General features: G+C 58.5%; 2 protein-coding genes and 1 long non-coding RNA gene across 3 annotated transcripts; 1 reads left to right on the plus strand and 2 right to left on the minus strand.

Annotated features, from left to right (window-relative positions):
- Positions 1-3,600: 3,600 nt before the first annotated feature.
- Positions 3,601-8,979, minus strand: LOC135328920 (uncharacterized). The gene is made up of 3 exons (XR_010390070.1): positions 5,887-8,979; positions 5,714-5,765; positions 3,601-3,621 (listed from the first exon to the last, which is right to left on the minus strand). It is a non-coding gene; the product is annotated as an uncharacterized LOC135328920 (long non-coding RNA).
- A 60-nt stretch (positions 8,980-9,039) lies between these two features.
- LOC135328919 (lanosterol synthase-like) lies at positions 9,040-21,105 on the minus strand. Its single transcript, XM_064515421.1, has 10 exons — positions 20,406-21,105; positions 12,735-12,785; positions 12,437-12,586; positions 11,998-12,094; positions 11,691-11,796; positions 11,094-11,159; positions 10,570-10,650; positions 10,123-10,293; positions 9,589-9,667; positions 9,040-9,355 (listed from the first exon to the last, which is right to left on the minus strand). Exons 1-10 carry the CDS (start codon positions 20,520-20,522, stop codon positions 9,170-9,172), a joined length of 1,104 nt encoding a protein of 367 aa, XP_064371491.1. The 5' UTR covers positions 20,523-21,105; the 3' UTR covers positions 9,040-9,169.
- On the plus strand, positions 20,521-21,984 carry LOC135328948 (inositol 1,4,5-trisphosphate receptor-interacting protein-like 1). The gene has a single exon (XM_064515525.1). The coding sequence runs from the start codon at positions 20,521-20,523 to the stop codon at positions 21,982-21,984; it is 1,464 nt and encodes a 487-aa protein (XP_064371595.1).
- Positions 21,985-26,406: the final 4,422 nt, after the last annotated feature.

Genomic DNA, 26,406 nt, shown 5'->3' on the forward strand with positions numbered 1-26,406 from the left:
TTCATGGCCCGCACTGCGGCCCTGTGTGTGGAGCAAACACCAGGTCACACTGGCACCCCTGGCCCCGCCTATAGGTCCAGGGCAGAGACAACGGGGCTGGCATGGAGCACCTGACGGGGCTGGTGAGAGCAGACTCTTCCCCTCGGCATTCCCTCCAGCACATCTCAGCCTCCTCCGGCGTCAGCGCTGCGGTGACAGAAATCTGGAACAGCAGCGCCAGGAAGAGCTGGGGGAAAAATGCCTCCACCTGCGGTGGGCAGGGGGGCCACTGGAGGATCTCCTGCAGCGCCATGGTTGCCTGCAGAAAACACCCAGAGACAGCTCTCGCTGCGGAGGTGCCCTTGTTGCACGGCCCAGTCTTGGCAGCGATGCTTGGGCGCTGCCCTGGGCCACGGGGCAGTGAAGCAGTGACTGGCCTGGCTGTGCAGCCAGGGCAAAGCCATGGGAGCTCCTGGGGCTCAGCTCCTCTTTCTGCCCTGGGCACAACAACCCTTTCTGCGCTGGTGGGAGGTCTCCCTGGGGGGGTGGGGGTGTGGCCCTCCATGCACAGGCCTGCCTGGGCTGTGCCTTGGTCCTGCTGGGCCCCTAAGTATGCCCCAGCCCCTAATCCTGCCCCTAACCCACGTTGCCAGCCCACCAAGCACGATGCAGAGACAGAGGAGGGCGGAGGGCCACCCACACAGGGCTCCCGCCTTGTGCACAGGGGGCTCCAGCGGTGAGCAGCAGCCCAGCGTGCTGGTGCGGCGGGGGTCAGGCACTGGCCAGGGCCCTGCCAGCCGTAGCCCTCCCTCACACGCTGTGCCTGTGCGCCCTGGGGAGGTCAGGGCTTGGCGGCGGATGGGGAAGGGCAGAGGGGGCCCTTTCTGTGGCCTCTCGCCCACAGAGGCCAGTGCAGCCCTAGGGGAGAGCGAGGCTTCCTCCACAAACGCACGGTCAGGGGAGAGATGTCCATGTGGTCCCCATCCAAAGTCGACGCCTTGTGCACTGGCCAGTCCAACAGCACGTGAAACAGCTTTCCCAGCACCTTCTCCGCAGTCATGGGCTTCGACAGCAGCACCCTCCACATGGCCGCGGCAGCGCTGCAGGCCCAGAGCGCCCTGTCAGCGGGTGCCGCAGCCGCAGCGCCGTGGCCTGGGCAGCCCCACAGGGCCTGGGCTGGCCGCCAGCCCTGCCGCTGCCTGCTGCCCGCTGCCCGCTGCCCCATGCCGGCAGCACCCAGCCGGCCCTGCCCCAGCAGGCACCACACCGCCAAGCTCAAGTCCCTTGTGGGGCAGGGAAGGAGCCAGGCGACCGGGCTCAGGGGCCCAAGGCAGCCAGGCTTGCTCAGCTCTGGCTGCTGCAGCCCTGCCTGAGGCAGCGGGGCTGGCACACGGGGACACCGGGAGGGCCCAGCCCCTCAGCAGAGTCCTGAAAATCTCCCTCTCCCCTGCAGCCCACACGGGACGAGCTCTAAGGCCTGCGGGGCCCCAAGCACTAGAGGCAGCAGGGCCCGTACCTGTCGCAGGATGGGGAACAGCGCAGCAGGCTCACAACCACCTGCTCGGGGTACGCGCAGGCCAGCTTGAGAAGAGCCCTGTCCAGGCTGTGCCGCGCAGACTCCTCCGTGACGGACAGCACACTTCTCCACAGGCACCTCACCATCTCTGGCACCTGGAGGGCACACGGCTCCGAGTGGGGCTGCTGCCAGCCTGCAGCCAGTCGCCCAGCTCCCACCCAGAAGGGCCGCCCTTGCCACCGCTCTGCGCTGCCCCCGGAGGGTGTCGGGTGCCTGGCAGACATGGACTCGGGGAGACGGCGGGGGGGGAACAACCCCCGGAGGCCTCGAGCCCCGGCCGTGCCACCCACAGGCTACTTACGTGCTCCAAAAGGGAGGCGTCGTCTGTCACGAGCGCATCCAGCTCGCGAGCAGCCGCCTGCGCATCCTGGGTGCTGCAGGCTCCGATGCCCCTGATGGCTGCGAGGATGGCACTTGTCCTCACAGCGGGCTCGAGGTGTCCCCCAGACATCTACGGGAGAAAGGAGGGCAGCCCAGATAGATGCGGAGCACCCAGCGGTGCCCCCTCACTCAGCCGTTGGCAGCGCCTGGGGCGTGCGCACCTCGTGGGGCTGCAGCTCGCAGCTGCTCTCCGTAGGGACCCCACGGTCCTCCGCCTTCTCCTCCCAGGCCACCCTGGGGTGGCTGGGGGGTCTCTCCGCTATCCTAGGCGACGCGGCAAAGGCTCCGCGGGGCTGCCCGGGGGTGACAAGGAAAGACCTGGGTGCACTCAGGGGGCTCCTTCGCCAGCCCCACGCACTCCCGTCCTCTCCCGTCACCGTCCTCCCGGACACTGCGGGGGCCGAGGCCGCGTGGGTGCCTGGCAACGCCGCGGGGTGTCACAGGAGCCCAGTCACAAAGGGCCCCACTGTCACCCTAGTGACGCTTGTCACCGGCCCAGGGAGGGGCAGGGTGGGTCCCCTCCAGGGGCGCAGGGCCGGCTTGCCCCCCCGACATGGAACACCTCGGTTTGCCCTCGGGGTGCCCGGGGCCCCCACGGGGGTCTGTTGCCCTCAGCGCCACTGCAATCCTTGCCTGGTCTCCCCCAACCGCTGCTCCCTGTCCCTGCCCTCCTCCTCCACCCCAATGAGCACAGGTTTTCAGACGAGGGTCTCCTCTCCAAAATGCAATCATTCTTTAACACCAGCAAATGTCCCGTTCCAATTCTGACACCCTGAAAACAGAGGGCTACCAAGCATGACCCATGAAGCTACTACCTTGGTTAGCATCCCAGGAAAGCACCAGGCAGCAGTTCCCAAATTAGCGCACGCAACTGCTTGCGTACAGCAAACGGTGAAACACTGACCTCCCCCCGCAGAGTCCCAGACATGGCCAGAGCAGAAACAGATTTTAAAAAAGCAATGAGACCCATTGATTTCTGCAAGTGGGCAGCAAGAATTGGGAGCGGGGAGTACCAGAGATACCTGCCCCACTCCTATACCCACTCCCTAAGGATTCAGGGACAGGATACTGGGATACAGAAATCATGCCGTCTACCCCGACTTAGACCTGTTTTTACCTAGGATGACGCTGTAAGACCCTGCAGGAACTCTGGAGTTCCCATTAAAAAACATCTGCTGCAACACCAATATGGAGCACCAGTTTTAATTAAATTTGATTAAACCTCTCAAATGCCATCAGCTAGCAGTCATTGTAACACACAGTGAATAAAGACAGTAGGTAGCGGTTGTCAAAGCAGCCCAAAGAGGGATTTTTTTTTTCCTATCTAACTTTATGCAGCTTTATTAAAAATAATAATACCTAAAGTGTCCTTTTTTAGAAAAATGCTGCTTGGTGGGTTGTTTGTCTTTAACAGGCTGAATTTGGTTTCAGGATGATGTGAAGGAATTGTAAGCTTCTGCCAATCAGTAGTAGCAGTTAGCATGTACCCCCAAACATGTTGCAAAGGAAAGCAAAAGGTTCAATCCGGCTTCTTACCGGGAATATCTATGTTAGCGTATCTGAGCTTGTAAAATCTGTGCAAAATCTTTGGACAGTTGAAACACAAGTTTTTCAGACAAGGGTCTCCTCTCCAAAATGCAATCATTCTTTAACACCAACAGGTGTCCCGTTCCAATTCTGACACCCTGAAAACAGAGGGCAAAAAAAGAAACAACAGCAAGTAATTTTTTTTAATGGGAAAACTGAGTTGTGACTTGTTAGGGCATGAGGATGGTGTGCTTCGTGGCCTTCCAACCCCTAGTTTTACAGAGGACCAACGTATGCCAATTTCCTCCTCCCCTTCCCCCCGTTCTTTTCACCCTCTAGAAATAATTGGTGAGTTAAAAGCAGGGCAAACATTCCCAGCTAGATAAGAACCAAGGTGTTTTCAGCAATCAGGATAAATTCTGAAAAATGTACTGGGCCACCCATTTAGGCTTTTCACACTGGCAGCAGGTATCAACAAGTCCCAGAAAGTATTAAACACTTTCTTATGAGAGATCTGGCATTTTTATGTTAATTTTCAGAGAAGTTGGTGATGGCAGATGTCTCAATTATAAGGCACTTCTGGGCTGATTTTTCTGCTTTACAATTAGGGAATAGTAATTGCACCCAGGAGCAATGTGGTGCCAGGACTCTATAAAACCGTCGGAGCAGTAAGGGGATGCAAAGCCCACCCTGTTCATGGCAAGATGTTGGCAAATACAGCCGGACTGCTCCGAGTCCAAAAACTCACATCCATTTAGCATAATCCTGACCAGGGAGACAGCAGGCCTGGATGCAATAAGCCCCAAATAACCACATCCATGACCAAGGCTGCAGAGCTGAGTCTGGGACTGACTGAGCACCGTCAGCCACCTTCTGCCTCCAGGAGATGCCTGGAGCTGAGAACTGAGAAATCAGAAGTGTTTTGGACACGGGGCTCCTGTCCCTGAAAATTCAAAATGAGTTAAAACCCTGGTCTGCCGATCGGGGCAATGGTAAAACACAGTGGAAAGAACCTGGAGGGAGTGGCCTGGCTCCCGGGAAGTTATCCAGCAAACCCTGGGGAAAGAAATCAAGCAAAATTTAGCCCGGCGGAAGAAGAGCAACCTGTTTCCCATTTTTAAATTTGCAATATTTAAACTTTGGGCACGCACTCTGGAGCCCATCAGGTGCTGCAGCACACCTCAGCTTGCTTTAACTATGGCTCTTGTCCTCCAGCTGCAGAGCTCAAAGCGTCATCCACTCCCTGGGGAAGCTCGGCAAGTGATGTGCAGCCCGGTGAGAGGCCAGCGCGGTACCTGCAGGCATCTTGATAGCTTGGGGCAGGGGGCCAAGCCACATCAAGGCAAGCAGTGCCAGGGATGACAAACTAGAAGTGCCAAGGCTGGATTTAAGACAAGACCCAGGCGTCCTGGCTGCCGCATTGACACCCAAGCCACCAGGAACAAGCAGCTGGGTCTCTCGTTACAGCCCCCAGCCCAGCCTGGCCATTCCCCACAGGTCCCAGGGTATCCACAGCTATTTTTTAGTTGATGTTTTCTGCAACGCCCCTCGGAGCAGAGCTCCCCAACACCCGGCCATCAGGGCTGAGCTGCAAGCAGACGGGGAGCGAGGCTTCTGCGGCTGGAGCAGTCCTGCTCCACTTTCCCCCTCGCTCCTGGCTAGCGCCCAGAGCTGGATGACTGTTTTTTTCCTTCTCACCCCTTATAAAATTCCTCTCTGTTCGCCTCCCTGAGCGGTCGTCCCTTGCCACCCCACCACCGGCCCCTGCAAAGCAGCCACTGGGCAAGCAGTGGAAGAAGCCCGGCAGGGAGCAGCTCCCAGGCCCACAGCAAAGGCGGGTGCAGAAAGGAGCTGGGAGTTTTGCCTCCTTGCACCACATCTATTAAGGCAAATCCACTGTGAGCATCTCCCAATGATACCAAAGGTGGTGAAAAAATTCAAATGACACTGGAGATTTTGCTTCTGTCCCCTCTCTGCTGAACTACACTGATCTCATGAGACCCACAGTGGCAGCGCTGTGTTTTGGGTGGGTTTGCTATATATACATATTTTTTTTCATGTAGGTTGAGACAGAACAAAGTGCTGGCACAGGCTGTGATTACTTTGGGAGCTTAAACACCCATTTTTACTGCGAGTCCCTCGTCCTGCAGCAGTAGGACACAAAGGAAGGGCCAGACCCCAACAGCACCATGATAGGGACCAGGATGACACACAGCAGAAGTGCCTCTCTGCTGGGGACTCCTCAGTCACCTGTGAGCACCAGACCCCCTCCTCTCTTCTCTACTAAGCCAGGACAGTCTCCCTGCAAAAAAAAAAAAAAAAAAAAAAAATCACAGCCCTAGAAGGGTGTGAGCAGTAAGCAAGGAGGAAAAAGTGAACATTTACTGAATTTTTGTTTATAAATGAAAGGCAAGATGACAAACCTGCACACAATAGTCCTTTTTTCCTTTTCTTTTTTCCTAACAAGGCATGATGGTCCCTGGAGGTACGAGAGACTGAGCCACTGGCGCTAGGAGCCATCAGCTCTTTCTTGAGCTCTGCTGCTTACTTTGGCTTTCCCTATATAGAAATGAGAAATTATCAGTCACAAAGTAACTCTAAGGTGGGGACGTTTGTGACTTCTTGGCGCAGGGGGGAAGGATGAAGAAGTATAGTTGATATTCAGAAAGCTTCAGAACTGCAGCATGGTGTAAAGTCACTGGCACATGGTAGTTGAAGGACAGATGGGCGAAGCCAGCTTTCCCAGCTTGCAGGTCGCCTGGCCTTTGAGTCATGACCCCTTAGAGCACCTCGCAGTTGGTCTTTAACTGCTCCAAGGTTGTCAGGTCAACTGCCAGAAGTCACATCACAGCTCAGCCAGGAACCTGCTATCAGACACCTGAAGAAAATGAGCTGAGAGCCAAGAGTAAGTGTCCTTAAGCCATGGGAGCATCTGCAATAGCTTTAAAACATTAACTGACACCATCAGTATCAAAACCCCATTACAATGGCCTGTTTCTGAGGCATAGGAAACAGCTTTCATACTCTGTTTAGGAATCACAATGTCTTGTACTCCACAAAGAAACCAGTTCAGGTTTAGAGCTCGACACATTGTGTCTGCTTGTGGCAAGGAAAGGGCCAGGTTGCTGGAGAAGCCCCCTGCCCTTGGTCCAAAAAGTAACAAGTCCAACTTCCTAACTTTTGATAGAAATCCAGCTTCCCAGCTGCTTACAGATAACCTTTTTAAATTGACCAGGACCCTTTTGGAAACCAGTTTAAGCACAACTGGAACAGCTGCACGAACAGCAAAAGCTGCAAACTAACTCCACCTGCATGGAAACAAAAAAAGTATGAAGAAAGTTTTACTTAAATATCAAACTTCTGGATCTCGCCAGTGACTTTTTTGGTCTTTGTCTCTCTTGTCTATCTTGATATCATCGTGTATGTGATATCCAGGGGATAAGAAAGTGCTATTAAATCCTTCTTTAAGAGCAGAGTAGAAACTAAGTCCAAATCCCCATGGGTATTTAGGGACCCAAATGACCTCTGAAACCTTTGAGAATAAGGCACTTCTGTGTCTTGAGCTCTGCCCAAGGAAAGCAGGTGAGGATGCCCAGGTAGACCTGCTCAAAAGCCAGATTTGACATCATGTCTCCTGGCATGCCTCACCTCACCCCCCCTTACTGCCTCCCACTCAGAAACAGGACGAAACCGAGGTTCAGGCTGAAACCCCGAACTAACAGGTTTGGTTTAGCTTTAAAGAGAAGCCATTTGCTGCCTAGTATCTCTGCTTTATCTGCTCTAATGACACTCATTAGCTTTTAGCCCAGGACTCTGCCTCTGCATAACAAAGGAAACATTTTGCTACCCCAAAGCTGAAGGAAAGTTCCTGGAATTCCAAGGCAGGAAGGAAAATAAACGCCATTCAATAGTTTAGGGTCCTGCCTTGCAACTTTTACAATCGTAATTTTGTCCCGTGAAAGACCAAGATGTTCTCAAGCCAAAGACCTAGGTGGAAACCAAGCTGCCACCTCCTCTCAGGATGCACAACCCCCTAACACCTGAATCCGTTCAGCTGCAGCTGGATGAAAGCTTGTGAAACACCACTCCCTGCTTGTGATCTCATGCAAAGATGAGAACAAGATCATCCGTACAGGGCATAAATGCAGCGAGAGAGCTCTGGTATCCAACATCACAGATCTTTGCCCCTTTACTAACTAAAGGGTTGGTAAGGAAAACAGGATCACAGCGATAAAACAGCATCTTCTTTGCAGCACTCCTAGGGACATCACGGTGCTGTGAGCATTAGGTAACTGCATACCATCGGGGGCGGGGGGTGGGGGCGGGGAAATCAAACCCTTGCAATATATTGAAAGGACACTGGTTTTACCAAGTTCTTTTACAATGACTTAAAAATACCTTCCTGTTTCTGATGGAGACCACTGAGGTGCTTTAAATGCACAGTATTATCACAGAGAGGTTTAAAGGAGCCCAGAATTTGAAAAGGCAAAGGAGGCTGTCAAAACAGCCCAAATTGAGTTTGCTTGAATAAGCTTTTCAATTTAACAAGGACAAGAGGATGGAGCAGATTTTTAGGAAGCCCGGGGACCACACCAAACAGCAAGGGATATACAGAAGAGCATAGGAGGCTGGAAAAAACAGACCGGTGACCCAAACCAGGCTACAGGCTGTTCCTGGACAAGCTCCCCGCTGCCTGGGATGTGCATGGGGGCAGGCCAAGAGAAGACCAGCAAACAGCTACATACCACATGCAACACCATTAGTAATTTATTAATCGGCCACTCAGCACGACTTCCAGCTCTGATGACAAAAAGGAAATGCCCCCAGCACACAGCTGCCCAGGGGCATCCCTCCCCTCCCCGTGACGGAGGGTGCCAGAAGGCACAAAACAGCCTCCAGCGCAACTCATCCATGCTAGAAAACTAGCGTGCCTGGCTGGAGACCAGGGGACCGGGCTGTGCCTCTAACACTGACCACCTCAGTGCTTTCTGCCTTGTTTTTTGTGTCCGGTTTTTCAAAGTGGGAACGATGCTGGCAACCTCACCCGTGAGGCTCTGGGAAGCCAGGTGCCACTGGCTGGGGGGCAGAAGAGCAGAAAAACAGGTGAAGCACTCCTCTTTCCTAACCAGCGGAGAGGGGACAGATGCTCTTCCCCTCCCAGTGACGGCTCCAGAGCACAGAGCACTTTGAAGGCAGTTGTTGGTGCTCACACAGCGGAGGCTGGTTCAGCAGGGCGTGTAGAGCACCCCATCACAATGCTGGGCACAGGGAAAGCCCAAAATCCCAGGCTCTTGCTGCAGACAGCCAACCTGAGAGAGCCGGGACAGCACAAGGGGAAGATAAAAACAGCTTTGCTCTACCAAGGATGACAGATCAAGTCTGTCTAGATGTCTAATACAATATAGCTGGGCAGCTTTCTCTTCTCAGGTCACCAGTTTGATCCAAAAAGTCACCCTGCTGCATGTCCTGTGGGGGAGGATATACCCAGACAGAGGCTTTTAAAAAGCTGATTCTTAGAAAAGGGTCAACAGAAAGCAAACGGGGACCCAGTGGCACCATGCTGGCACTCTCCTCCCTGGGAGATGCACTGGTCCAGGGCTGTGGTAAGACCAGCGTTGAGATCTTGCTTGAAATAGTCCTGTGCCCCCACGTGCCAGGCGATAGCAGAGACAATTTGGAGGCCACAGTGTCTGCAGTGGCCCAGGCTCAGGCAGACCAGGCCTCCTCTGGGGCTTTCCCTGCCCCAGAGGAGGATCTGGGCTGCAGCTGCCCAGCGAGAGGGCTGTTGGGATGCAGCCGGGAGAAACGCCCCAGTGTCCAGATGGGGAAGACATTGCAGTAGGAGGTGTAGCTGATGGCGCACAACTTGTTGAACACTCCAGCAATGTTCTCCTGAGAGAGAAAAACAGCAAGGCGGTATGGGTGAGAGGGGACCCACTGCATCCCTCTCATCCACGCTCCTCAGTGTAGCATCGCCCTCTCTGGAAGCACTTCCCTCTACCCCACGTGAGCCTTGGGCTGCCGCCTCAGTACCACAAGCAGCCGGTTGTGCACAGCTGCACAGTGCCCAGGACAGCTGCAACACCAGAGGAACCCCTTGGAGAGACAAGAATGGATCTACATACCTGAGGCCAGTCCCCGTTGGGCAGCTGTTTATCGAGCAACACTTTGATGCCCCTTTCCAGCACACTAATATCAGGGTACCTGCAAAGCACAGAGATGTAAACACTCCCAAATCTGGACCATCCATGTACCCCCATCCACGCGCTTAGGGAACTCAGCCATCTCCAGGATCCCCATGCTTGTCCCCGGCATGCCGAGTGCTTTGGGAAGACCCCTTATGACCCTAGCACACCAGACATAAAGAATATGGCAAAACTGTCCCAGGCCAGGGGCTTGCGGTTGCGACCCAGACTCCTGCTTTGCACGGGCCCCCCTTCCCCCAGGCATCAAGAGCCCCACCAGCCTGTGGACCACAGCTCCAGCCAGTCCCTCACCGCAGCAGGCTTGTGACCGACAGCATCTTTCAGGAAATGTCATACGGCACACGGCCGGGCCCAGGGCCCGTGCCAGCTCTTCCCTATAACTTGGCCTGCGTTTCCTATCTCACTATGTGCTCAGGGCCACACGGTGTCTGAAGAGGCGAGAGCTGCTCCTACCTGACAGCCATGAGTCCCAGCAGGGCCCAGCACGTATTGTGGATCTGCAAAGCGGCACTCTGCACGTACACGCGCTGCTCGCACGACTCAAAGTCTTCTCCCCAGCCACCATCTGCCATCTGCTTGGAGAGCAGGAACTGGCAGGCCCGGGCCACTTCTCTGCACACAGCCCTGCAAAGATGGGGCAGAGAATCAGATGGGGCTGGGGGCCGAGGAGAGTTTGCACCCACGTGCCCCAGTCAGCTGGGAGCCAGGCTCTACCATGCCCATAGTGTGGGGCTGCCCAAGAGTTTCAGGCTCTGGCAGCAAGTGCCCTGGTCATATCACAGGCATAAGATTTGGGAGGAGGAGCTCTTGGGCCAGCCAGGGGATCAGCTCAGCCCCACCACGTGGTCCTGCCCCTGCCCAAGAGAGAGGGGCACGGGAAGCATACTGCCCCTCACTCACCCATCGCGGTATGTGTGCTGCATACAGGCAAATGCCTCCAGGCCAAACCAGGTGCCGTAGGTGAAACAAACCCCCCAGCTCCTAGGAGGGAAGGGAGAGCAGTAGTGTCAGGTTTGCACAGCCCAAGGGAGATGCAGGCTGCAACGCTGCTGGGGTCAGAGCAAGTGCAGAGCTGCACAGAGGCACCGACCCTGCAGCCGGTGTTTGCTAGGGCACAACCACATCCAGCCCCACCAGGACTGCTCCCAGCTTGCTCAGGAGGCAGCAGCCACTCAGGAACCAGAGGAGCTGGAGCCACCCCAGCCCTCAAGGACTGCCCAGGCCTCGTGCAGCGTGCAAGGTGCCTGCTCCATCTGGGCTGGAGGGAAAGGACAGGAGAGCAAAGCACACAGCAGCTGAAGGGGGGAAGAACTGGCCCCTGCTTGCCTTTCCCACACATCCTGCCAGCCACGAGCACTTGCCACCACGGTCCCTCTCATACTGGGGCTGCCGGGGAAAAGCCAGGCCCCAGGAGCACTGCTTACTCTTCCCACGACCCGTCGGCTCGCTGCGTCCTCCGACAGAAGTCCAGGCCCTTCTGCAGAGTCTCTCTGGTCGGGAGAAAGACGCCTGCTTCAAAAGCAGCCCAAGCTCAGTGGCTGCCTATGCAGCCATCAGTCCCTCCGAGGATTTGGTGGGCCCTTGCGAGAAGCAAGACAGCAGACAGGCAGCCTCACAGTCCCCATGGGATCTCACAGGAAAATCACGCACCACTTGGATGCTTTTCTGCCACGAGCTGGCACACAACAGGAAACCCAGCCAGCAAATGGTGGCAAGATGGAGGCAACCGCTAAGTGAAGAGACAGGCAGCTTCTTCACCAGGTCCCCCCTGCCTCATGCCATGAAGACAAATGGCCTGCGCCCCGCTCCTTGAGCCAGGCTAGGCCCCAGCCTCTTACAGGGAGCTCTGGTTTGGAGACGTCAGCAGCATCCCAGCCTTGAAGGTGCCAAGGGCAGCTCCATGCCAACACAGAGGGCCCTGACAAGGCTCAGCAGGGCCCGTCTCAGCTGGGGCCATGGCAGGCAGCATGGGTCACTGCAGCCTGTTTTCCCCCTGCCCCACTCTCCTCTCAGCGTCTCACCTCATCTCTGGGGCCCTGTGCTCAGGGAAGACCTCGTGGAAGTGTCTGAGCGCCTGCATGACGGCCGACGTGCACTCCACGTAGGTGTAGTCGATCATGATGTCACCTGCCGGGGGCAGGAGGACAGCAATGCAACAGCCCCTGGGCCAGGCAGCTCTCCCCGCAGCACGCTGCCGACCCCTTCCCTGGCCCCAGCGCACGCTCATCCCGCAGAGGGACCTGGGGCCAAGCCAGGCACCCACTGGGCACGGCAGGGCCAGCCCCTTTGCAGCGGGCGGGACAACCCGCCCCACACAGCTCCCCTTACCAAACACCTCCGAGGGGTTCAGCAGCTCCAGTAAGCGACCTCCTCGCTTGGTTTCATAGGTGCCAAAGCCTCCATCGGAGTTTCTCATGCTCAGCAACTGCCCAGACAAGCAGAGAGTGGGGACCCGACTGGCCCACAGGCAGCGCCACCCCAGTCCACCCCCGAGCCAGGTGTGAGGACAGAGTCAAGCCCACAAGCCCACAGGGCTGGCAAATAACTCACATCCCAACCCACAGCCATAGGCACACCCAAGCTGGACCATCACTCCAGAGACTTGTATCACAGTAAATATGGTGTCAGCATCGCTATTAGCAGGCCACAGGCCTTGTACCAGCTTATGCGATACCAGGCCTAGCAACTCATCAGGCCTTGCCTTCTCCTGTTTTAGCTCAGTTTAGCTGGCTGCATTTCCCACAGCCCCAGTTGTTGCAGCACTTACCACATTCACGGCGTCAAAGAGGCGCTCAGAGGGGACGGGCTTGGTTAGGAAGGGGCACTTCTCCTGCAGCAGCATCACCGACTTCAGCCCCTCTGCCGTGCAGTCAGCCACGATCCAGCCGCAGTCCCGGGTGCTGAAGGGGAAGCCACCCTGGGGAAGGGTCAGGAGGGCTCAGCAGCTTCCCCCAGACTTGCTCTCCCCTTGCACAGAGGAAGTCGCTGCCCCTCAGTCCCATCCCCTCTGCCCAAATTGCTGCCCCAAGCACCCATCCCACAGCAGCCAGCTCCAGCTCTGCTACCTTGTTCATACGGCAATAATATTTCTGGTAGTCGGCTGGGTTCTCCGGCATCTGCAGAGAACAAGAGCAACAGTGAGGGCAGGCAGAAGATCTCTTCAGAGGAAAACAGAGGTATTAAATAGGGCGGTAAGAAGACTCAGAGTCTGCGCAGCCAGCACAACAGAGACACCGCCAACCGGCTCTGCTCGCCTGGCTGAACCTGAGGAACTCATGGGCGTTTTGGAGGCAGGACATGAATTCCGGGACCTTCTGGGATTCTGCCTGGAAATGGAGGTACACAGTCAGCACGGAGCTGCGGCCGACACGCACATCCCTCGGTTAGAAGAGGATGTGCTGGGATCTCGCTGACCTGCTGGTCTAGGTGCAATCAACTCCTGCCCTTCCTATAGCCCTTCCCATAGGTTTGCATTTATACTTCACTCAGATCCATCTGACTGTTTCCACTAGCAGCTTCTGCAGCTGGAGCTGGACCAGCCCTTGTTGCTGGGGCTGGAGAGAGGCATTTGCCTGGCCAGGGCCCACATGGCCGGGGAGTAACAGGTCAACAGCTCTGAGCAGCAGTGTGTCCACCCAGCCCTGGTGTGCAATGTGATGCCAGGATCCACACAGCAGAGCTCTGAGGGGATGTGCAGTAGGAGCCAGCAGTATTTGGGGATGGCCCAGGAGAGGCCACTCGCCTGAGGAAGCACACAGCCCTGAAGGGAGCATTACCTCCAGAAAGGCTTGAACGGCAAAGGCAGTATCCCAGAGCTGGGATCCATTTGTCCCCTGGAAGAGAGAGAGCAGGCAGGGAGAGGCAGCTGCCTGTGGCAGGAGGGCAGCCTGCCCCGGCTCTCTGGGGCAGCACCTCCCTCCTGCATTGCCCCCGCGAGCTCCCTCCACCTTGCGTCTCAGCTTCGGGGTGTGCAGCACCACAGCTGATGCGCAGGCGCAGAGGGGACAGACACAGCAGCACAGGGATGGCAAGGGGACAGGAAAGGAGACAGCCAGCACGGCCTGTGCCAGGCACAGCCAGGACAGGACAGGCAGCCAGGGATGAGGAGCAGAGGGAGGCAACAGCCAGGAGAGAAGCACGGCAGTGTCCACATGCAGCATCTGAGCAGAGGGGCAGGGGCAGCTGGGGTGGGGGTGGGGGGTCTCTCTGCCATCCTGAGGGATGGACACCCCACCCCCCGCCATCACTCCCAGCCACTGGCCTCATCCACCCTGGGATCCACATCTGGGATGAGGTGCGAAGGGAACTAGCCCCAAAAGGAAACATCTCCTCCACTGGGCACCCACCCTGCGGGCTGCTTCAACACCTCTGCCAGCCACCCCCTGGGGAGCACGGCCAAACCCAGGGGTCCCTGGGGCACCCGGGAGCTCAGAGAGAGCTGTGCTCCCACGCTGTGCAATCTCACAGCCTTTCCCGTGGGGAAGCTCTGTAAGGGCAGTGGCTCCTACTAATCAGACTTCTCACACAAGCTACAGTTTACCCCGGTGAATTTGGCCAGGTTCGTTTCTAGCCCCGTGAGAAACTGCCACAGGCTCCAGAGGCCGTCTGATACTGTCAGGTCACACAGTCTCTGTTACTCTGTTTCAATACAGCTCTAGCCTTACAAGATGTATTTCTTAAACAGTAAGACTTGAAAGTCAGAATTACTCCTTGATCCATGGGCTGCAGAATGGGTGTTGTCTTAGCAGGCAGGAAAACAACACTAATCTCACTGTACATCTCCACGAGAGCTTTGGGGTGACCAGATGCATTGTCAGTGAGCAGTAATATTTTGAAAGGAATCCTTTTTTCTGAGCAGCAGGTGTCAACAGTCAGCTTAAAATATTCAGTAAACCATGCTGGAAATGGATGTGCTGTCATCCAGGCTTTGGCGTTCCATTTATAGAGCACAGGCAGAGTAGATTTAGCATAATTCTTAAGGGCCCTCGGATTTGTGGAATGGAAAAGGAGCATTGGCTTCAACTTAAAGTCACCAGTTGCATTAGCCCCTAACAAGAGAGTCAGCCTGTCCTTCGAAGCTTTGAAGCCAGGCACTGACTTCTCCTCTCCAGCTATGAAAGTCCTACATAGCATCTCCTTCCGATATAAGGCTGTTACGTCTACATGGAAAATCTGTTGTTTAGCGTAGCCACCTTCACCAGTTATCTTCGCTAGATCGTCTGGATAACTTGCTGCAGCTTCTGCACCAGCACTTGCTGCTTCACCTTGCACTTTCATGTTACAGAGACTGCTTCTTTCCTTAGACCTCATGAACCAACCTCTGCTAGCTTCAAACTTTGCTTCTGCAGCTTCCTCACTTCTCTCAGCCTTCGCAGAATTGAAGAGAGTTAGGGCCTTGGTCCGGCTTAGGCTTTCGTTTAAGGGAACGTTGTGGCTGGTTTGATCCTCTATCCAGACTGCCAAAACTTTCCCCATATCAGTAATAAGGCTGTTTGGCTTTTCTCATTAACAGGCCTAATTTCAATAGTGTTGTGTCTCAGGGAAGAGGGAGGCCCAAGGAGAGGGAGAGAGGCAGGGGAATGGCCGGCTGGGGGTGCAGGCAGAACACACACAACATTTATCGATTCAGTTTGCCGTCTTATACGGGTGCGGTTCGTGGCGCCCCAAAATGATTACAATCAAAGATCACTGATCACAGATCACCTTAACAGATAGAATAATAATGAAAAAGTTTGCAATACTGCGAGAATTACCAAAATGTGACACAGAAACACAAAGTGAGTACGTGCTGGGAAAAACGGCACCGATAGACTTGCTTTGTTGCCAGAAACCTTCAATTTGGAAAGACCGCAATATCTGCGATGTGCAATAAAGTGAAGCGCACTAAAATGAGGTATGCCTATACAGGTTTTATTCCTCTCAGGCTGTGTCCTGCTCAGGCTCCTGCACACCCCGAGTACCAGTACGTACAGTGCGCAGCTGCTTGCTGACAGTAGGCACCAGCAGCTCTGGCAGCTGCTGTTTCTGGTCCACAAAGTCCTGCCCGGGGGCTGGGGACCCACTCGGATTTCAGTGCTGAGGGCTGCAGGCTGGGGAGAGCAGGCAGCAGGGACCTTCCCCAGCCAAAAAGCCAAGACCCTGCAGCGTGACTTTGTAGGCGGGAACGCGCCTGGCTCCCCTCTCCTCTCCCAGAGTAGCCTCCTCCCAAAGCACATGGACAGCAGTGCTTGCAGTGACCTCTCTCATCTCTGGGCACCCCTGGAGCCCTGCTGCAGCTGGGGTTGTGCGACAGGCAGAGAAAAGCCTCTGGGCCTCTTCTCCACCTTCTAGTGTCTCTTCTTGCCTGGTGCCTGGTGCCTGCTCTCCTGCAGGCGCAGGTGCCCAGGTACCTTCTCATCAAGGCAGGGTTTGCCTCCAGCCAGCAGAGCACCTCGTAGCTATCGCAGCTGCACCCGTCCCAGCAGCCTGTCCCCAGGGGAGCTGAGCGTGTTTGGCCCATCTCCTGGGAAGGACAGGCCAGAGACCTCAGGGGGCTGAGTCCTGCGTGGCTGCGCTTGGCCTCTTCTCCAGAAACTCAGGCTTCGCTGCACTGCTCCAGGCTGTGCTAAGAAAACCTCCAGCAGGAGCTGTGTCTTCTCCTCCTGGCAGATTTAAGCCCCATGGCTCTGCATGTCTCCATTTCCCCCTCCAAGGCTGAGACCAGCCCCTGCCGCCCGGGGGCACGACGAGGCCTGGCAAGAGGCAGAGCACCTTTTCGGGCCTGCCAAGGTGTCCTTGGCCATGGCGGGTTTTACTCCTCCTTCCAAGCCTCCTTGCCCCAAGGCCTGTGCGGTGCTCTGCTCCCAGCGCCCTGGCACCATCCAACCTGCCTCCCCTCCACTAGTGCGCTGTCTCAGGTGTCCCCCGGCTTTGTCCCCCCGACAAAGCCAGCAGGCAAGCAAGAGCCTGCCGAGCAGGCCCCAGGGCGGGGCTGCGCAGAGAAAGCCCCTGCAGGGGCCCCAGGGTGAGGTGCAGTTGGGGAAACCAGCCAATGTGCTTTCCAGAGCAGTGGCCACCTTCACAAGCTGCTCACACTGACAAGCCGCACGGAGCAGCACTCTGTGCCCTCAACATCGGACTTTGTGCTGCAACCTGGTCGCTTTGGCCGCAGCTCTTGCCCACGTCGTTCCACGGACGGGCTTCAGGTGCTTGCAGGCTGCTGCACCATCTGAGGCATTGCTTCGCACACTTCCCTGAGTAGTGCCCACGCTTCCCTCCAGTTCCACCCCCGGGGCACCGCTCCGGCCAGCTCTGGGCCTTGGCACCAGCGGCAGATGACCCCATCCTCCCCGAGCAGCTCACCCACACCCCGCGCCCTCTCTGCTGGCGACCGCTTCCCCCCACGCAGAAGGGGCCTCCACAGCTTCACCACTTTCTCCGAGGCAATCAAAGGCTGTTCTGGGAGGTCCCCCTGCCACCAGCCTTCCAAACATTCAGCCCATTCTACCTCCTCCATAGTCACGGAAGTCATAGTTAAGGTGGGGAGGAGATGTTTTGGGTGTAGCTGAAGCTTCATAGTGTGCATGTAGTTGGAGCAGAGACCAAGGAACGCTGGCCGTGCAGAAGCACATGCATCCGCGTGAGGAGCAGACGGCTCAGCTGCAGCAGGAGTCTGGGGACATGATGCAAGAGCCGAGCGGGCTTGCCAGGAAAGCTGTGGTCTTCACTGCGTGGGACAGGTGGCAGTTCGGGGCCTTTGCTGGAGCCCTAGTGCTGCTCTTTGGGTCCGCTGGCTGGCCAGGAAGCAGGACCATGACATGGATTCTGGCTATGAGCACACCACCTCCCACAGTGACAAGGAGCGGGAACATGCTGACGCTCCAGTTCCAGTCATGGGCCTGAACGTGGTCTAGCAGCACGAGAACATGTGCCAGAGACACTTTCCGCAGACTGCAGAGGGCAATTCTCTGAGCACTTCCCTATGAGGGTGGGGATCTCCTGCTCTTTCCACCAAGCAGGACACAAAGGCCATGGAGTTTTACTAATACCCGGCCAGCTCCTTAGCACTTTCCTTTTAACTGGATACATGATCACAGCTCACGTGCACATGGAGTCTTTTGCGAGGCCCATAAAGGAGGAGCTCCCATTTCCACCAGGGGCTACTTTCTGCACCTCCCAGGACCATCCAGTCCAGCACTGGTCGTCTTGAGCTAATGCCCCAACCACGCCACATGCAGGGGCCCCCTCTTCAGTTCCCATGCTGGCAAGGTGCATTTCGTGGCCTACCATCTGTTGGAGCCCACTTGACCACCAGAACCATTTCCATACCAAACTCATTTGCCTTTCTTTCTCATCACTCTCCAAAGAGTATGTGCTATGAGGGCATACGGCTCCTGCCAGATGTGCTCCTATGTGCACGTAGGCAAGCACACACGTTGCATGTGCAGAAACTACAGTCCTATACCAGGCATCTGTTGCTGAGCATGGTCACTCTTAATAAGAGAAGGTTCAGAAATGCATGCTACAGGGTTCAGAAATGCATGCTACAGGCATCCTCTCTGAGAGAAATGGGGTTTCTCTTGCCTGGAAAGAGGAGACTTCTTTCACCCAGAACCCCTTCCCTTTTTCTTTTACTTTATATTCCCTTTTCTCCTTCTCCTTCCCATTTCCCTTTTCCTTTTCCTCCCTTTCCCTTTCCTTTCCATCCCATCCCTCTTTTACCTTTCCCTTCCCCTCCCTGCTCTGCCCTCCCCTTCCCTGCCTCTGGAACCTAGACACAAACTTTGGCCTTGAATGGGCCTTAGCAGTGGTTACACTGGTGCACAGACTTGCCCCATCAGCTTTTCCTCTCTTTCTGATCCTTCTGGTCACTAGAGCACCTTCCTCCCCGCCTAGAGGCTCGTCCTTCTCCACATGCAGTTCCCTGGTGCCAGGGAGACGGCTCGTGTGCACAGACCTACTGCGCCTCCTTGTGCGCTGCACCCCCCAAAGCCGTCCTGCATGCGTCTCGCAGCGAGCTCACACAATCACTCTTTGTAGGGGGAAAACCCGTAGGTGGCCACGTTGGTTGGAGCAGCAAGTCTCTCTGGCCAGGGTCACTGCAGGGCGCTTGCTGCTGCCTAGAGAGCTCTAGCGCAATGAGCGGGAAGCGACCAACGAGCCCTAGCCCACGCCTGAACTGGATACGGCCTCTGACAAGGAGAGGAGGGAGGGCAGGAGGCAGGCAGAGGGGAGCCTCCTGCTCTCTCTGTCCTCTGCCCACAAGCACCCACAGCGAGATGCCGGGGCCTGGGGAGTGCTGGGAGCGTGGACCCGTGAGTGTGCACAGGAGGCGGCCCCAGCGCTTCCCCAAGCAAGCTCCCTTCAGGCACGGATCAGGCCGACAGATGCACCCTGGCAGCCACAGAGCAGCTGCCCCACGGGCAACGGCGTGCCAGAACCGTGGGCCCCAGCGTGGCCTCTCCAGTCCCCGTGCCTGCACTTGCAGGGGGCAAGTTTGCAGCACGAGACAGGAGCCACAGGCGATTTGCTGCTCTAACTGGGGATGCTCTTGTCATTACGCTTCATTGTCAGGACTCGCAGGGCTAAGTCCTGCCTCAGCAGAAGAAACCCAAGGGAAGAAGAGGGAAGGAGGAGGTTTGCCAGGCTCAAAAGGAACAAAGTCCTCATGGGAAGGGGGGTGGTGGGGCAGGACTTGCTCTCTTCTGGCCCTTCCCAAAGGCCCCAAGTTGTTTGATGCCTGCAAGGCGGAGCTCGTCCTCCTGGCTCAGAAAATACTGACTCTGTCTTTGTAAGTGGAGGACCTCCTTCCACAGGGCCCCTTTTTCTTTCTTAGAAGGGCTGAGGGCTGTTTGGGTGCTTCTGCCCACCTGGTGAGGGGGGCCCACGGGCATGCTGTGTGGCTGCTGCCTGGGCTCGTAGGTGGTGGGTGCCAGGGCCTCGGCTCTGGCTGCCCAGAACAGGTGTGTGTCACTACGCCAGGGTGGGCATGGCGGCCAGGGCTGGCCCTGGAAAGGGGCTGTGCCCCCGTGACAGCACAGAGGACAAGTCACAAAGGCAGGGGGCTGTCACCAGGGCACCCACAGGCATTGGCCCCGCAGCACTGCTGGGTTCACAGCAGTATGGCCTGGGCCAGCCCGGGCTGCGGCAGCCTCTGCAGGGTGAGTGCAGCAGTGGGGCAACACTGGACGGGACGAGGGCCGGGGCACCAATGCCAGCTCCCTCCCGGAGGTTTCCAGCGCTGCAGCAAGGGCTGAGCCATGCAGAGCAGCGCGTTGGGTCAGGGATGTTGGCACCCTGAGGGCTGGAGGCAGAGGTGCCTGGGGCTCCCGGTGAGCCCAGGTGCCCAGAGACGTGTTGGGGATGCGCCGGGCACTCGCAGCTCTGCGGGCCGCTGCTCCCTTGGCGGGGGGGCGGGGGGGCACGGGCCTCAGGACTCCCCATTCTGGTGGCACTTGCTCTTTCTGCACCCCTGCCCCCGGGGCAAAGCCTGGCCAGGGTGCTGGGCCTCAGGGGAGGGTTGGCAGGATGGGCCGGCCCCACAGTGTCGGCGTCTAGGCCCTGCGTCCCCTTGGAGCCTGCAGGCACCAGGGCCCAAGCGCTTTCCCTGGCGTGGCCCGGGGTCCCTGCTCAGGCAGCGCTCACAAATCCCAGCCTTGCTGCCTCCAAGCTCCCTCGCCCCCTCTCCCATCTTGCCCCTTTGTGCCTGCAGCTCCCGCCACCAATCCGCAAGCTCTCTCCCAGCTGGCCTGGCTCACCTGCTTCTCTCCCACCTCCTCTAGGTAGGCTATGGCTGGGGGTCTTGCGCTCCTCCTCGCCATGCTGGGCATTGTCCTGCAGCCGCTGAAGGTCAGTGACCACATGGATGTGGCCATGGAGCAGTGGATGCAGCAGCGCAAGGAGCAGGAGGTGGAGCTGATGACTCGGCTGCAGCAGGAGTTTGCGGAGATGATGCAGGAGCCGCAGAGCGGACTTTTCAGGAGAGATGTGGTCTTCGCCACCTGGGACCTGTGGCAGTTTGGGGCCTTTGCTGGAGGCCTTGTGCTGCTCTTTGGGCTCTTCTGGATGGCCACGGAGCAGGACTTTGATGAGTGTGACAGCAGCAGTGGCCTGAGCTCCTCCAGCAGCGAAGAGGAGGGGGAAGGCGAGGAGCAGGAGGCTGTGGGTGCTGTGCACTGGCTCTCTCCTGAACAGCAGCTGGACTGCCCAGGCAGGAGGGCCCTAGAGACCTTCTACCAGCAGCACCTCTGGGGGCCAGTGCAGGACGTGGCCCACACATGCAAGGTGGTGGAGGAGCTGGCGGGCAACCTCCTCCATGCCTGCCAGATGCTCTCTTTGACAACTTTCCTGCCGCGGCTGGAATGGTGCATCGGTGTGGGCAGCGTTTTTGAAGGCTGGAGCTACCACAGGCAGGACACCGTCTACAGGCTGCTCGTGCTCCTGAAGCCACCACCCGGGCACTCCTTCCGCCTGAAGCTGGGCACTGGCGGGGAGCTGCCGGCGAGGCATGGTCGCGTCCATGTGAAGCTGGAGTGCATGTGCGAGAGGGAGCAGCTGCTGGGGGATGTGCTGTGCTTCCGGCACCACTCCCAGATCCGAGTGCGCAGGTATCAGCGCCCCGGGCTCCTACACACCCTGTGCACTGGCTTCTACCTGGATGTGGAGAAAACCGCCCGCTGGTTCCAGCTCTGTGTAAGAAATGCCTGGGACGTGATTGCTGCGGAACAAAACTGCCAGCTGACAGTGCTGCCTTCCTCCCATTCCTGCAAGCTCCAGCTCACATGTGACTCTGGGAGAACCATGCACACTGAGATAATGCTGGGGGTGCAGCAAGACAACTCGGGGCTCTTCATGGGCAGCCAGGAGGCAGAGGCCGGCCTCAGCAGCAGCACAACTTGGCTGGAGAGCTGTGCCCTGCAAGAGCTGCTGTTCTTCAGATTCATGGCCAGGCAGGCCCCCCAGGGCAGCTGCCACCTAACGTGTCTGCAGCTCCTCACCTACCTCCTGGAGGACTCGGTGCTTTCCTCTGTCCACCTGAAAACAGTCGCCATGCACCTCCTGACACTGCTTCCCCCATCAGAGTGGTGCCCAGAGCATCTCCTGGAGCGGCTGAGGGATGTCCTGCGCTACCTGCACCACTGCCTGGAGGAGAAACAGCTTCACCACTTCCTCCTAGGCAACGAGAGGGTGCCCAGGGAGGTCCCCCTGCCAGCGGCCTTCCAAACGGCCAGCCCGCTCAACCTCTTCCAGCGCCTGGCGCAGCAGCCCGACGCCCACGCCCAGGCGCCGCGCGAGTTCACCGAGCTGCAGGATCGGCTCAGGAGCCTGTTAGACTGACGCCAAAAGGCGGCTCTGCAAATGGAGCAAAAGCACACTTTGCGGATCCTCACCCGATCCCACTGAAGACGCCGTTGACAGGAGGCGTGCGACAGAGGCGCCTGTGATCACCTGCGCAGAGACTGCCCATCCTTTTGGAGAGATTCAGTTCCCCACGGGAGCACTGCCCTATGCACACACCCCAATAAAGTTGCCTCTTCTCACAAGCCCTCTGTCTGTGGCTGCCTCCGCCTGGGCAACGCTGTGTGGGCAACGCGGGCCCCATCCCGCCACAGGGATACACACCCAAGATTGCCTCGTGTCTGGGAGATGACCAGAAATCACAAACACTAGCACACGCCAGACTGCCCTATTTCCCCCAATCCCAGGAAGCTAGCTGACAGTAGCAAGGGTGCCTGCCGCACAGATGACATTTGGGAGGTGCATCAGATGTACGGCTGTCACGCTGAACAGGCACAAAATAGGGCACCTGCGCCAGCGTTCGCACGGCCAGCAAGGTTAAAGCTTTGGCAATGGCCTGCACTCAAAGCAGGCACGCACGCCGTGCATGCCACGTCTCTGGGAAGTGCTGGCCGGCCTCATTGCAGCCGTGCGACACAACAGGTGCACGGATATGTGTATTTGGGACACCTGCGGCAGAAATACAGCCCTTGTGTGCTGCGGAAGACTCACAAGCTGTTTCATAACTATCACCTCAAAAGAGCTGCACGTGCCCGAGTGCTGGAGAAAGCCGGGCTGGTGTCCCGCACGCACTCAGTGCCTTGGCTTGCTCAGCGAGCTAGCAGGAGTTGTACCACAGCTGCCCTACGTCCATCAGCTAGGGTCTGTGGGGTTTAGGGGCTCTCGGGGGGCGTGGGGGGCTGTGCTCTTACGACACCTGCTCTTGCCTCTTCCTGTAGCAGGCCCGGCAGGGCCCAGTTTGTGCTAGCCGTCGTTCCCAGCACAGGCCCTTGGCTGGCAATAAGCAACACCACCCCAGCCACTCCCAAAGGCACAGCAAGACGCCATTGCTAGCCACCAGCACAAGTGCAGGGGGCAGCAACAGGCACAATCAGTCACTGCCCATCTGCCAAAGCTGCCCCGGCCCTGCTTACACTGCCAATGTGCTTTCCAGAGCAGTGGCCACCTTCACAAGCTGCTCACATTGACAAGCTGCACGGAGCAGCACCACGGCTGGGGCCAAGGAGAGGGCAGGCCGGAGCGCTGACGCCTGTGCCCATGCCCAGTTGCTCCAGCTCCGCGGCAAGAACATCCCACCCGACTGAGGCCCAGCTGCGGCAGCTGCAAAGGCCGAGGCTCCCGGGCAGCAATGAGGCCACACAGAGAGCAAGGACCAGGGAGACAGCCAGGGTTCAGCATCGACCAGGCATTTGTCCTCAGGGGGAACCAGGCAGAGCGCTGCCTCTCACCCTCAACCAAGCTCACCCAGGGGCATGGGGCGGCCACAGGCACCTGCCGCTAGTGGATGGCAATGTCATCAGCCCCACGTCACTCTCACCCAAGGCTGGATGTCACCAGCCCTGTCCCCCAGCAGGCAGGGAAGGTGCAGGCTGTGCTAGGGAGGGCCCTGAGCCACATTTTTAACCCTGCTGCTCCCACTGCTGTGCCCACTGGGGGGTCAGTCTCCCCAGCAGGACGGCGGGCCTCAGCCCCACCTGCTTTGCTCAATGCTCAAAAGGCCTTTGCAAGAAGGAGCTAGGCCTGGCGGGGGGCATTGCCCAGATGCACTCAGCAGCCCTGGCATTTGCGGCAGCACCACAGGGGACTTTGCTGCTTTAGCGACAGAACGGGGAGCAGGGCCCCAGCCCAGCTGGTCCCAAAAGGGGGCCCCAGCCGGCAGCTCGACGGGAGGCCAAGGGGCAAAACACCAGCTATCCCACAGCAGCAAGGACCTAGGAGAACAAAAGGCATGTTTTACTGCAGAACCCCCAGCAACACAACCTCCAGGCACCGCTCTGCTACCAGCACTGCGGCTCACACCCGTTTGCCCAGAGACCACAGGGCACTCGCAGAAACACTCCTCCTGCCACGTGAGAGCTCTAGGGCAGGATACAGACCCCAGCTCTCACCAGCACCTTCAGCAAACGGGGACAGCTTGCCCACAGACTTGCGGGCATGCACAGCACAAGAGCAGTCCTGAGGGCTAACCCACCCTGCCTTTCGCTGGGCTCCTGCTTCTTCCAGCCTGGCAGCCTTTCCCACGGGCACAGCGCGCTCCAGCCGCTGCCTCTGCAGCGCCAGCAGCCTGTGCCCATAGCTCAGACCCCAAAACAGCCCCCCACCCACCACCTCACTCACAGGGGCCTTGCAGATACCCCCACGATTCCTGTGCCTCCAGCATGCAGCAAGCACAAGCACCCCTCCTCTTAGGCTGCACGCGCCACAAGCACCCCTCCGGGAACAGGGTGCTCAGACCCCAACGCCAGGGCAGGCTTGAGCTTTGCTCACTCCTCTCTTCGGGGCACTCACCCGACATCTCCTCCCACACCTGCCTCCTCCCTTGCTCCCCATCCTGGGCACGCCTGTGCTCCTCACCGGGGGCTTCTGGCACTTCAGCACAACGAAACCGCATCACCTGGGCTGTGCTGAAACAAAGCCCAACAGGAGAAAAGGAGGGCAAGAGAGAGCAAGAGCAACACAACTCCCTCTCCAGCACCCCAAGCGCCAGGCCGGGCTCCTCCCCTGCAAACTCCAACCTAACAGGCGCAGCCTGGGACCTGCCTCGCTGCTTTAGAGGCGCCACGGACCCCAGCACCTCCCCAAAATGACCTGCCTGGCAGCAGTCAGAAGGCAGCAGCAGGCTAGATGCTCTCACATCCAGCATCACCCCAACAGCGCTAACACACACGGCTACCGCCACGCACCAACCGCAGCGTCACCCTCCCCACGCAAGGCCCAGGGTCACGGCAGGCGGTTGGGCAGCCCCCGCATGGCCACGACCCCTGCCAGGGGCACCCCAGAGCTCACAAGGCCACCGGAGGCACCGAGGGGCCAGACGTGCCGCCTCCCTCCTGCTCACCCGCCTGGCCCCGAGGCCACCCAGCCAACGCCATCACAGAGCCCCATGCTGCAGGGGCGGCTGCCTCGCAGCACGGCAGCGTCGGGCCACTGCTCCCACCCGGCTGCTCCCGAGCTGCCGCCTCGCCTCGCCTCGCCTCGCCTCGCCTCGCCTCGCCCACCCGCCGCTCCGGGCTCCGCGCTGCCCCCGCCGGCAGGCGCCTCCTGCCCCGCCCCCGCCGCCCCAGCACCGGCCCCGCGCTGCCCCCGCCCCCGCGCCCGCGCCTGCGCCTGCGCCGCACGCGGCCCGGCGGCCCCGCCCACCACGTGCCCGCGCGCCGCGGCGGCTCCCCCCATTGGCTGCGGCGCTGGACCGCGAGGGGCGGGGCGCGGCCGTTGGGGCGGGCTGCAACCGGCTGGGCCCGGTCCCGGGGGGTCTGGCCGCTGCGGCTCGGGGCCCGCTGCAGCCGCGCTGTTCAAACGCCGCCGTTTGTGCTCGAGTCGGCGGCTGCGCGGCACCGTTTGCCTCCTTCAGCTCCCCAGTGTGGTGGCTTCAGCTTTCCCTCCAGGGCAGGGACAGAAAATGCAGCTGCGCTGGCCTCTGTGCGCTTCCGAAGAGAACTGCTGGCTGTAGCAGGGGGCTGAGCAGCCTCCCTGCAGCCATGCCAGCCCCTGGGCTCTGCTGCTTGGCAGCGCGCCCACTCCAGAAGGCCGAGAAACCAGCCGCACCTCTCGTTGTGCCACAGCGCGAGGAGCAGCCCCAGCCCTGGGGGCTGGGCTCAGCGATGGCACTGCCCGGGCACAGGAGCGACAGCCTTCTCCCAGGGCAGCTCGTCTCCAGCAGAGCACCCAAGTCAGCGACTGCCCAGAGGTGCAGCAGCTGCTGCCTCCAGCCCTCAGCTGCCATCCTCCCACTGCCCCACTGCTGGCTCCAGCCCCAGGCTTGAAGCCTTCACACGCCTTTTCTCTCCCTCTTCTCTCGCTTTCTTCTTTCTTTTTCTTTGGTGGGCCGGGGAAGAAGACATACAAGCCCTGGGAAGAGAAATCCGTTTCTCCCCTCCACAGCCCCAGGCCCTGCACCTACGGAGCTGATGTAGTTGGACACTGGCAGCCCTCCTCTTCCTCCAGTTCTCTTTGGGGGAGTTTGGGGAACAAGTGCCCTTGCTGGGGCAGTGCCTGGTTCAAGAGGTATGGTGGGCGCTGCCTCACAAGTGCAGCCATAGAGGCCTGGCCATGACTGCCACCTCGGTGTCTGGGGCAGGAGAGATGTCAAGGGGATCGCATGGCCTGCTGGTGGCATCATGAGCTCCCCAGGGCCATGGGGGCTGGGGCTGTGCATACAGTTTGTGCCAGCCCTGCAGCGTCAGCCCCGACACCTGGTTTCCCTCTCCTTTTGCCTGAGGATCTGTACACTGGAGATGGCTG

Source organism: Dromaius novaehollandiae, chromosome 7 (genome assembly GCF_036370855.1).
Source record: "Dromaius novaehollandiae isolate bDroNov1 chromosome 7, bDroNov1.hap1, whole genome shotgun sequence".
Taxonomy (NCBI): Eukaryota; Metazoa; Chordata; class Aves; order Casuariiformes; family Dromaiidae; genus Dromaius; species Dromaius novaehollandiae.